Source organism: Bos indicus, chromosome 2, assembly GCF_029378745.1.
Source record: "Bos indicus isolate NIAB-ARS_2022 breed Sahiwal x Tharparkar chromosome 2, NIAB-ARS_B.indTharparkar_mat_pri_1.0, whole genome shotgun sequence".
In the NCBI taxonomy this organism is placed as follows: Eukaryota; Metazoa; Chordata; class Mammalia; order Artiodactyla; family Bovidae; genus Bos; species Bos indicus.
Window position 1 is genome coordinate 31111694 of NC_091761.1, and position 13212 is coordinate 31124905.

Consider the following 13212-nt stretch of genomic DNA (forward strand, 5'->3'; position numbering starts at 1 on the left):
CAGGCGAATGTGTAAACTGACTGTTACTACTAGCTAAAAGCTCATTAATATTCTCTCTTTCTCTCTGTGTGAGAGAGAAATATTGCTTGCATTATGAGTACTTAGCTGACTTTGGATCTATGGTATATACCATAGATGGGTGTTGCATTGCGTATTTTGTGAAGATTTTATAGTTTTCTTACTAAAATCAATTTAAAATTTCTCTGGACTAGTTTATTACTATTCAAGTGATTCCATACTGCCTTATAAATAAGGAAATTGAGTTTCTGGTTGAATTAATAACAAAAGAATGTGCCATAAAAGAGTTGTGGCACTTTCAGCCTTTATTTAGATAAATGTGCTTTTTTGTATCCTCTTTCTGCTGAAACATATAAAAATTATATCATTTCCCTGTTGATTGCATGGATCAAATTTAAGTTTCAAGAGACCTCAAATCTTGATTGAGTTTCTCTAAGATTCTGTTTTGCTTTTGTGTTTTTTTTGTTTGTTTTAACCACTATTAAACACATGCACTCATTTTACTGATTCTATAAGCAAAAAATCTTCCATCAAACATAGTAGGTTACATAATCCCTTCATCATATAAACATTTCCAACTACCCTGTAACTTTTTCTTCAGGGAATATCGATAGAGATCTCTAGCTCCTACACTATTTGTTTTTCTTACTGCAACTCTCCCAACTAGAGATTAAAGATTCACAATATCCCTCTATTCTGCTAGACCCAGATGGGAACTTAGAAAATGATACCTGTTCTAAGGACTTTATAGGCTATTTTCAAATAAAAGCCTAAAGAAACATGATTAGCAAATTATTTTAATTAAATGGTGTGGTTTAGGATGTGAATACAAAATCTTAGAAATCTTGAAGGAAAAAAATGGCTTTGTTTATTGAAAGATAATATCATTAGAAGCCAAATTCAAGAACTCACCTATGAAGCCTCTTGCATCAATGAAGAAGTGCTATTTGGCTACCTAATTCCTTTCCTAGTATAAGAGAAAATTGATTGTTGTCTCTTACTAAGCACTACTAACAAAATTGTTATGTAACAATAATTATGGGTACACCACAATTTCTAATAATATTTGCTAAGCAATTTAATACTGATAGAAATCCAAGAATATTAAACACAGACCTGATGAATATCCCCATTTGACAGGTGGGAGAAAAGAAAATCATAAATGTTGACTGATTTCCCATCATTTTTCTTTAAATATATTTCAATTTCATCATCCAAAAAAGAATGAGCAACAAATACTTGGGGGTACAAACCCAAAAGGCATGGGTATGATTAAACTAGAAGTATTAAAACAAGAAGCTAATAGTAATGGAATGAAAGGAGGCTACAGGTATAAATAAATAAAAGCCTAAAGAAACATGATTAGCAAATGTCAAATGTCAAATTCACTACAAAAGAGTGGAATGTCAGTCTGGACATTCCACAGAGATCCTGTGGAGCAAACTGACCAATATTCAAACTTCAGCCTTTAGAATGAACATTTCTATCTTTTTAATGTATGTATCAACAGAACTTTCCTCTCTAAGTAAATACTCAGTAAGGAAATTTTTCTATCCCTGAATTGAGACCTTAACCCCTAACATTTGATCATTCAAGCTCAGTGTCCTTCAAAACAACCCAAAATGCTCACAATTTGTTTACTCTTGGTCCAGACTCTCAGGCTGATTCTCATCCCTATCTTTAGTGCTTATGTTTTCACTAATTGTCATGTGTCATCATGTATAATATTAAAGATTTTTCACTAAACATCTCCTTATTAAAGAAGCTGCTTTGGAAGTCTTTAAATGTATTGTCCATAAGAAATTTATCAGCCTAGATGAATTGGGTTTGCAATTTCAACTTGTATGTCCTAATTAGCACTGTATTTCTTTTCAAAGCCTAAAACAATGTCTAGTAAGTAAGCAGCTATTTTTTATGAATGAAATGAATGTCTACAGAAGCATGTAATCCAAACTTTCGAAAAACAAAAAGCTTCCGCAGAAGACAAGATATAATTAGCCTAAGTCCAAACAATAAACATTTGATAATTTTACTGTCTTAGTCTCCTCTTAACCACTGACAATGCTGAACTAGATTGAAATGTAACAAAAACAATTATTAATGATTTTTAGGGCCTAAATTGAAACCATTTAAAGAGACAAAAGGCTCTGACATTAAACTGCAAACTGTAATTCAAATGTTTTTAAAGAGAAGTTTCATGCTATAAACTTCATGATTATAAACTTATAGGAATATAAATTTAAGACATTCCTTTTATAAATTTAAAAGAAATTTAAATTTAAGGGTTTTTAAAATGCAGAACATCCTCATGACATTTCAGAAGAACTAAAAAGTTCACCTTTATAATTTTCTACAGGAAGAGATATTTACCTGGATTGTTTCTAACTGGATTTAACTAATATGTTTCTATAATTAGGCTGTTTATTTAAATAGTAGCTGCTCCTAAAACTTTATAACTTATTTTACATTAACCAGGGAAAAAATACTTCAGAGTGAGTTCTTATATAAAATAAAAGAAAAAAAAAAACAAATTTTAATGTGCTTTATACCACATATCTGGATTTTCATGCACTAAGCTTACTTGAATTATGTTTTACTTCTATTAGAATGAATGAATGATAACTGAAGTTATGCTATTTTTTTCTGGGATGGGTATTTCCCTTAGGTTTTTCTGTGATTGAGGAAGTGAGATGTTAGCTTGCATTTACACATTTGTAAGAGTGGATCAAGATTTCCTTAAATTAATATTTTAGGAAACCAAATAATCTTGATACTGTTATTTTGATAAAGTTCATTCAAGGTAAAGGCTGATTTACCTTGCTAAGCGGTATGCTTTAGTCATAATACGCAGCTTTTATCTATAGTTAATTAAGATAATTGCTTTAAAAGAATTTTTGCAAGAGTAATTTCATAGCTCTTCATGTCCTTGGGTGTCTTAGCCTGTGGTTTTGAGTTAAAAAACAAAACCGTTTTCAAATAGACATTCATCCAGCCTCTCAAATAACTTATTAATCCTAATTGTTGGTGTATGCATACTGAGAATGTTCTCCTACTGCTTTCAATTAAATCTGCTGTTCCTTGCTCTATTTATCCATTAATGTTAATTCTGAGGCACGAATCCAGAGATAATTATTACAGAAACATTTGTGGCAAATTCATTCTTATTTCAGGAATGTTTATAAAATTATAGAAATAAGAATGGTATCCATTGAATAAAACAACATAAAAATCAAGAATAAAACATGTTTTTTTCCCCATTTGACGTAATTTTTGAGTGACTTCCAATAATACATAGATTTGTTCTTAATGCCATATTTTTTAAAAATTGGTTGTGATTATGGTAGAAGTATAGGGTACACAATAGCTATAGTAGCTATTAATAATAAACTACCAGTATTAAATTTCAAATATGGACAACGAAATGTTATAAACTCAGCATCGTCTTGGAAATCTAGCAGATTCATTAGATAACACAAACCCATTTAAAATATTCCCCAGAAAAAAAATGCTAAACTTGTATATCCATTTGTCACATTTCTTCACTTTAAATTTTAGATATTTTTACTCACAACAGTTTAATATTCTTTACAAATTCTCAATGTTAAAAGTTTGCCAATGCTTGTGAAGTACTGCTCTCTATGTTACTTTAGGTCTTCACTGGGATCTTCACAGCAGAAATGGTCCTCAAGATCATCGCCATGGATCCATATTATTATTTCCAAGAGGGCTGGAATATCTTTGATGGAATTATTGTCAGCCTTAGTTTGATGGAGCTTGGCCTGGCAAATGTGGAGGGATTGTCTGTACTGAGATCATTCAGACTGGTATCTGCTTAGACTATGCTTATATTCTATCTTTCATTGGCAAAACATTTATTTAAAAAATGAATCAGTGTGATTGTTTTTCAAGAATGATGAAAAATGAAACACTTCATAATTATTAGCTGTGTAAGACACATTTTAAAATACACATGTTCTTCTAAAATTATGTTTTAAATGCATTAAAAATTTTTTGCTTTAAAGTCTATAAAGAAATGCAAATAAAAAGCTTACACCCAATTAATCTTTTTATCAACATATATTAGTAAAGGAACACGGAAAAAAATGTGTTCCCATTAGCACTTTAGAAAATGGTGTAACAAATTTTTGAATTTGGCAAAAAAAATTTTTTAAATATGCAAACTTTTATAGGAAATTAAGTAAAATGTGTATTTTTAAAATTGATACAAGCTTTTTTATGTTTGGTTAGTTTTCTGATTGTGGCTTTCATTCTGTCTGCCCTCTGATGGAGAAGGATAAGAGGCTTATGGAAGCTTCCTGATGGGAGAGACTGACTGAGGGGGAAACTGGGTCTTGTTCTGCAGCCCATAGGGTCACAAAGAGTCGGACACGACTGAGCAACTGAACTGAACTGAACTTTTTATGTTTACCAAAATTAGTTCATTTACTTTTATATTTTAAATGTCCATTAAAAAATATAACCATACTCTTACTACTTCTTTTTACTCTCTAAAGTATAGTCAGAGGTGACATTAGTTTGCTAAATTCACAAGTGTCTATAATTAAAATATTAATTTGTTTTTATGGTCATATCTGCTGATAAATCAAATGTTTTATTTATCATTTCTGAAATATTTTCTCTTATTTTTGCATTTAAATGATATTATGATTTGACTTACAATTCCAGTATTATTAACACTTTTTTATGGATTTGAATTAGTATGCTTTGAAATTTTATATTCCTCAAAGGTGGGTCTACAGTGTAACATACTGATAAAATGATGTCTAACTTTTAAAATTATATTGTGATTACTACTAAGAGTACATTTTCACTTGACTACAGCTTCGAGTTTTCAAGTTGGCAAAATCCTGGCCCACCCTGAATATGCTAATCAAGATCATCGGTAATTCAGTGGGAGCTCTGGGTAACCTCACCTTGGTGTTGGCCATCATCGTCTTCATTTTCGCCGTGGTCGGCATGCAGCTCTTTGGGAAGAGCTATAAAGAATGTGTCTGCAAGATTTCTAGTGATTGTGAACTCCCACGCTGGCACATGAATGACTTCTTCCACTCCTTCCTGATTGTGTTCCGGGTGCTGTGTGGAGAGTGGATAGAGACCATGTGGGACTGCATGGAGGTCGCCGGTCAAACCATGTGCCTTATTGTTTTCATGCTGGTCATGGTCATTGGAAACCTGGTGGTACGTATGTATTACAAACACTCATAATTAAGAACAAGATCAGATAGTAGGTGGGAAGGAGGCCTGATGCAACAGACATATTTGGTTTTACCATCAACAATGTAGACTCAAATCCCAGTACTGGGACTCTGAGCAGGGGCAAGTCACTTAACTTCCCTCAGGCTCAAATTCCAAACTATGAAACTGGAATAACAAAACTGAAATCTTGTAGTTTATGTGAGGATTACATGAGGTATATATATCTGTGAAAGTCTTGGGACAAAAATATTAGTTTTCCTTCTTCAAAGAAATGTTTTCAGCATCAAAACTGATTTGTCCTAATTTTATTTTTATGGCTTGAATTATTTTTTATTCTATTATTATTTTGACAAGATAATGATCTCCAGTAATTACACATACATAGTTTATATTGTTTGTTTACTCAGAGGCATATGTTGCATATCACCAAATTTTAAAGACAAATTTCAATGAAATCTTAGCTCTGTATTGTAATTATCCAAAAAAATTGGAAGGGGACTAAATATATTTTTCCCAGAATTTGTTTTATCAAAGGAAAATAAATTATTGTAGTTTCAGTTATACACATGTATAAACATTGACCAGATTTAAAAGGCTTACTTTTAGTTCTGACTTAAAAGCACTAATATAGAACCACAATTTGCATGTTTGTGTGTTTTAATGCTTACATTTTTCAATTATGCAGTGTCAGAGTATTTCTTTATTTCATCATTCTGAAACTTTCCTTTGAGAAGTACATATCAAATGAGATTTCTTAAAAAATGGTTTGTGGGATATCTGTGGACATGCAACTTTTTTCAGAATTGTAAATAAGGAAGTTCTAGATTCTGAACAAATCTGATATAAAAATAAGGAAATAAACTGGGATTCTGGCTAAGTGTGTGTCTTCCTACCATGTAACATTTTTTGAAATTCGGTAACTACATTTCAAGCTAAAAATATTCTCATAAATTTTCTTTTGCATCAGTTATAATGAACTATTCCTGTATTAATCATATTTTGCCAATTAATTGAATAATATTTTCCCTCACGTATCCCAATGATATGCTGAGATTTCACCACATTTTCTGCAAAAAAAAAAAAAAGGAAAAAGAAAAGTAATTTACATTATATGGGTCTAGCCTAAACCCTGGAATAATTTTAGACTTTTCTCCATCTGTTGAACTATTTGGACAGATATACTTCAAAGTATATTGATGAGAAATGTGTTAAACCTTATATAATCTGCCTTTGCTGCTGCTGCTGCTGCTAAGTCGCTTCAGTTGTATCTGACTCTGTGCGACCCCATAGACAGCAGCCCATCAGGCTCCTCTGTCCCTGGGATTCTCCAGGCAAGAATACTGGAGTGGGTTGCCTTTGCTGCTGCTGCTAAGTCGCTTCAGTCGTATCCGACTCTGTGCGACCCCATAGACGGCAGCCCACCAGGCTCCCTGTCCCTGGGATTCTCCAGGCAAGACCTCTGGAGTGGGTTGCCATTTCCTTCTCCAATGCATGAAAGTGAAAAGTGAAAGTGAAGTCACTCAGTCGTGTCCGACTCCTAGCAACCCCATGGACTACAGCCTACAAGGCCCTCCGTCCAAGGGATTTTCCAGGCAAGAGTACTGGAGTGAGTTGCCATTGCCTTCAGGCTACTCTAAAAGCTTTTGGCCATTGGAATTTACATTTCAAGTATATTGTTTTAATACAATCCATCAGGCTATTAAATAAATAAATTCATTATTTACACACACAAAGCTAGACATTCCCTAGACAAACTGGTAAAATGACTGAAGTGAAAATATCCCATTTTTCCTCTTTGGCCAAAACCACAAAAATGGGATTTTTGTTTTTCACTAGCAACTCTGAGTAGACACAATTTAAATCTCAGAAGCTCCAGTTTCCTGGTTGTCCTCCGTTTGAAAGGAAAATCATTTGTTTTACCATTTTGCCCTTAGAGCAGATTCTTTAAATAGCGTGTGACTAAGACAAGGTGTCTGAAATATAGCAAACAGTCAAGAAGCATTTGTTGAATTAATTTCAGCAAAGAGCTGTGAGTGCTCTGCTTAAACTATTATGTTTACACATATTTCAATATTAATACAGCAAAATTTTCTTTTTTTCTTTTAGGTTCTGAACCTCTTTCTGGCCTTACTGTTGAGTTCATTTAGCTCAGACAATCTTGCTGCTACTGATGATGATAATGAAATGAACAATCTCCAGATTGCAGTAGGAAGGATGCAAAAGGGAATTGATTATGTGAAAAATAAGATACGGGAGTGTTTCCAAAAAACCTTTTTCAGAAAGCCAAAAGTTATAGAAATCCATGAAGGCAACAAAATAGACAGCTGTGTGTCTAATAATACTGGCATTGAAATAAGCAAAGAGCTTAATTATCTTAAAGATGGGAATGGAACCACCAGTGGTGTAGGTACTGGAAGCAGTGCTGAAAAATATGTAATTGATGAAAACGATTATATGTCATTCATAAACAATCCCAGCCTCACTGTAACGGTGCCAATTGCTGTTGGAGAGTCTGACTTTGAAAATTTAAATACTGAGGAGTTCAGCAGTGAGTCAGAACTAGAAGAAAGCAAAGAGGTAAGAATGATTTTAAAGTTTTTCTTGCGTTTCCTATACAAACCATGTACCACAGTTACTTATAATTTTTATTGTGTTTATAGGCATTATTAAAAAGTATATTAAAAGCCATATATACAGTAATGTTGGACAATTATCAGATATTCTTCTTTGGGAATTCCTTCCATTGAAATTCCAACTTTTCACAGGAAATCATCATTCTGAATAGTTAGTATATTCATCTTGATATTTTAAAGTCTGATTAAAAAATATGGCCTTCCAAAAAAGAGATTTTATTTAACACATTCTTTTATACACTACATTATGCTCTTTAGAAAAATAAACAAACCATATTTTACTGATCATTGTGAAAGTGTCATATCTTTACTTTCTATAATACGTTAAGTTTTGCTATGATATTTTAATGTGAATGTTTGTGTAGTTTTGTTCACCTCTGAACCTTTTATTGACTACTGATAACAGTGTTATTCATTAATGAAAATTTTATACATAATAGGAAAATAAGAGTAGTAATGATTACATTTTGGCCCAGTCAAGGAAGAGCATATTTATAAGGTCTTCCAGATTAACCTGGAAATACTAAGAACTATTTGGAAAAACTCCGCTTAAGGATTACAGCTGAACTGTAGACTGAAAAGCTATTCTTACTGTCATATTACTACTTATTTAAAAGAAAAGGAAAAAGGAAAGGCAATGTTATTCTTGCAGGATTAGAATTTACAGGAGTCTATGATAGTAGTTCAAGGCTATTAATTCCCCAATTCTGTGTTGTGGAGATCAGGATTAAATTTTTTACTATTACTTATTTATAGAGTTCTGATATGCTAGTAGGAAGTTAAGTCTAGCACAGAGCTATAAAGACAGATTTTAACTTGAAAGTATAAATAGTGACACCATAGGAATCAGACAAATGACATCTGATTCTGTGAGCATATTTGCATAGTTTGGAACCTTCTTTTTTTAATAACAGTGGCAACAGAATTTGTATAAGTAGCTGACAGTGTCACAATTCACATGCCTTTTTTTCAGGCATTTCAGAGCTTCTGAGATATATTATAACAGTAAATTTGGAAATATTTTGAAAAAGGTAAAAATATATACAAAATGAGGCATAATATCCTTTCTCTGAAATTCCACTCAAAGTCTACTTAATGAGTTCAATTCTAATTTATATGTTGCTCCTTCTGGTAAGATAAGAATTCAATTCTAATTTTATTTCCCATCACTTGACAAAGATTTACTTAAGAAAATCATCAATTAGTTAACAAGCATTTATTGAGCACTTCTGTGAACTCAGCAACTTCTGGGCAGTAAGGGTAAAGGAAGAGATAAAGGAGAGATTCATAATATAACTCTTTTCAGGGAATTTTCAGAATCTTCAAGGAAGCTAATACTAACTCAGAAAATCATTAAAGGCCTATTAAAAAGTTTAATCCTAAAGGACTGACTATAAGAGTATAAAGACAATAGGTATTGAGAACAGCAAGAACATAGTAAATTGCTAAATGAAGAGATAAAATTGAAGTAGGCCTCGAAATGTGGGTCAAATACATGAACAGAAAGCCAAAAGCAGAAAACCACAAGCAGAAAACCACTAAACAGAAGCCAGAGTTAGAGTGAGCTTGGCAGTTAGGTGCAGCAGTGAAATAATCAGTATGAATAATGTATCGGCTGAGAAAGTGGAAAAACATGTTTGAGTGAGTAAGGTAGTTTCAAATAATACAGTCTTGAAAATCAGCCAAAGAGTTTGGAATTGGCTATATGATCAATAAGGAGCTATCTGTTCTGAAGCAGGTGAAAAGCAATAGGAAAGGGATGCTTTAGGAAAATTTATTCCATAGTAATAAGTAAAGCAGTTTAGAGTGAGGAATAAGGGTTATCTTGAGGAATAATGAGGTAACAATCATTTGATTATAATAAGGTGATAGAAATATGGGCTATGTTAATAAGTATGGCAGATGAGACTAACTGGCAATTTGACAAACCTAGTAAAGAGTCTGAGAAACTGGAAAAATAGTAATGCAACTGTCTGAAATGATCTTTTGGGTTACCAGGTTTATGGGAAAAGAAGGAATTCAACTGGGATATACTGAATTAGAAGTGGGATACAATGGGAACCACAGCCTAGATGAGAAGTCAGGGTTTAAAAATAGATATGATAACACAGATTTCATCATTATCTGATTTCTTAAAAACAAAGGAGTTCGCCACAGAAGTAATTGCAAAGAGAAAACAAGGGAAGATTAGGGACAAGACTAGCTTGGGGTCAGGAAGAGATAGAAAAGCCAAAGAGGTTGAGAAACTTTTGCTACATTAATATTATAGGTTTCATCTCACTGCACTCATGGAAATGATATATGTTAATTTCTTTTTAACAAAAAGTTGGTTTCCAGAATACTTCAAAAACTCTATTTCAAATAGATATTTCAAATGATTGCTTTAGTATACTACTACCTTATTAGTGTATCTTTTTAATAGCTAAAAAATCATAAATTTGGAACAAGGAAATATATCTTTATTTTCAAGCCATTGAAAACATTTTATTATTGGAGTAAGATTTCTTTTTTGGGTGAATTTTTAAAATAATCATCTGTCCTCTTCCTAGCTAGTTTTGGGTAGATAGAATTCAGTTACTGAATTAAATTAAATTGTTTAAAATATACAGATATAATAGAGGGAAAATACTTGCAAGCTAATATAAAATCAAATACTTCTATAAAGTTAGGATAAAACTTCAAATTATTTTGCACAGTAAAATTAAATTCAAGCATAAGTTTTATGCGGATGAATTTTTTAAATAGTAGGGCAATTCTCACGTATGCTCACACAAAGTGTAAAAGTACAGTTGACCACTGAACAACACAAGTGTTAGGGGTGTCAACCCTACACCCAGATGAAAATCCCAGTACAATTTACAGTTGACTCTCCATATACAAGGGCTTCCCTGATAGCTCACTTGGTAAAGAATCCAGCTGCAATGCAGGAGACCCCGGTTTGATTCCTGTGTTGAGAAGATCCACTGGAGAAGGGATAGGCTACCCACTCCAGTATTCTTGGGCTTCCCTTGTGGCTCAGCTGGTAACGAATCCACCTGCAATTCAGGAGACCTGGGTTTGATCCCTGGGTTGGGAAGATTCCCTGGAGAAGGGAAAGGCTACCCACTCCAGTACTCTGGCCTGAACAATTCCATGAGCTGTAGGGGTCTCAAAGAGTAGGACGCAACTGAACGACTTTCACTCCATATACATGGTTTTGTAACTGCAGTTCCACATCAGCAAATTCAGCCAACTGAAGACCCTACGGTACTGTAGCATTTACTACTGAAAAAAATCTGTGTGTAAGTACACCTGAGTAGGTCAAACCTTTATTGTTCCAGGGTCAACTGTACACTGTTTTTAAAAACAAAAGCAAAAATAACCATTATAGAACAGATTTAGATAAATTTCAGCAAATTTCAATTTTGATCTGAAATCTCTGAAAACTGCTGTCATTAAACACAGGTCACAAGTCAGATTTATATTTATGTTGGCTGGGTTGTTCTTTTTTAATAGCTATAGCACATACACACTCATACATACACACATAAATTAAAAATAATGTATCCATAAAATAGCATTTTGGTTTATGCTTATTCGTTTTTTGAACACAAGTAGAAAAAGCATATTGGGCTGGGCTTTGGGGGACACGAAATGTCTTTTTGCTGACAAACTGAAAAATCATACAAGTTAAACCTAACAGAACCATATATTTCAAAAGAAAGGAAAAAGAAAAGAAAAAAATTTTTGCAACATTATTTGTGCTTTAAGAAGAGGCAGTAAATTAATCATTAATTTAGATAGTATTTAAAAACTCAACTCGATTACTTCCACTCATTTTCATAATAAAGTATATGTAGCTATACCACAGTCGAGGAGAAATGATCTCTAGAAATTTTTCAAAATAAAAATATGAATTGCTATTATATTATGTAATATAAATTTTATACATGTGTATCTTTCTATGGACCGCTAGCATAAAAAGACTTGGTATAGAAACAAACATAAAGCTTTGCATGAAAAAAATTTAAGGAAATTGAAGGCATGGATTTCAAAATAGTGATCTTTTTATTTTTGCAAACTTGGAATTATACCTGTCTTGTGACAAGATTTAATATAGAATTTTGCTTTTATATTTTTACAGTTCACATAAACATAATTTCTTGACATTTTTATGTAACTATGGATTTTTACAATTTAGTTCTTAAAAGGTTTCATTGTCTTCCTAGGTGAAGGATATAGAATAAATGCTCTTAAGAATCATATTTGAAGTTGAATTCCATAGCACAATCTAGGAATATCATCCTGTGACCTTCACTGCTTACCATTCTTACTTCTCACAGGGGTAAAATCAAGCTGGAGCCATCAAGAATGAAACTCTGGTGTTTTTAAACCAGCCAGAGGCTCGTGTCACCACTTTTACCCAGGTTACCCAAGCAAGTTGTACATGTACAATCACTTTCTAAGTAAATTTTGACTGGCCTGCATGCTACTCAGCTGTGTTCCTTCCCCTGCCATGGCAAGGAAGTGCTAGACGTGCCCAGCTGCTGTCTGCTGAATCGTGTGACACATCACAGCATGGTCAGGCAAGACGGGCAGTCCCAACACCACATTGGATTCTGCTAATGACTTTCCAGTTTAGTCTTTTTAGGTTTTCAAAAGCAATAATTGCATGCTCTGTAGGATTTATATCTATTTTTAATGGTAGAAATGTTTAAAGTTCAATTTGAGAGCATGCTCTTTTTTTCTGCTTTTGTTTCATTAAAATAAGATCACAACTTTTTGTTGTTGTTGATTCAGCCCTTATAAGTAAATTGTATTACCAAAATGAGCCTCGCAGGTTTTTTTTTAATAGTATTGCCATTTTCAGATCATTATATTCAGATCTGTGAATATAATTTTCAACCCATCCAATTCGTGTGCTCCAGATGGAAATGTTTGCTTTCATGTTTTGTGGGAAGCCTCTGTTAAAAAAAAAAAGAATAAGGTGATCATGAATTTTTGGATATGAAGGGCCATAGTCTGTATACATTTGGGCACCACATATCTTGGATTTTCATGTAGTTTGGAAAAGTTGTTAAGTCGTGTCTGCAGAACTCTAAGCGATCATTGTAAAGTAATTAAAAGATGAAAAGCAACATGATACAATCTAGGAAAAATTCACTGCATCATGATCATTAAGTAATTGGTTCAGTGTACCCATTAGGTTTTTTTCCCCTGATCTACATTAATTTCTCCCTAAATGTTCAACCCAAAACTGAGCAGGCAAAAAGGAGACTACTTTTGATTATTATTTATTATTAACTATGGTTTTATGACGAGTAAAGGATATTTCCAAAAATTACTGTAGGTTTGTGGATGAAAT

The 13212-nt window shown here is 32.9% G+C and overlaps 1 protein-coding gene across 8 annotated transcripts in view; it reads left to right on the forward strand.

Moving 5' to 3' along the window:
- The window catches only part of SCN3A (sodium voltage-gated channel alpha subunit 3), a 121331-nt gene that overhangs the window by 74500 nt on the left and 33619 nt on the right, over positions 1 to 13212 (forward strand). For all 8 annotated transcript variants that reach the window (XM_070803976.1, XM_070804005.1, XM_070803969.1 and 5 more), the window contains 3 exons: positions 3669 to 3842; positions 4861 to 5217; positions 7342 to 7812. In XM_070803976.1, coding sequence (XP_070660077.1) covers positions 3669 to 3842; positions 4861 to 5217; positions 7342 to 7812 — 1002 coding nt within the window. The remainder of the gene's footprint in view (positions 1 to 3668; positions 3843 to 4860; positions 5218 to 7341; positions 7813 to 13212) is intronic.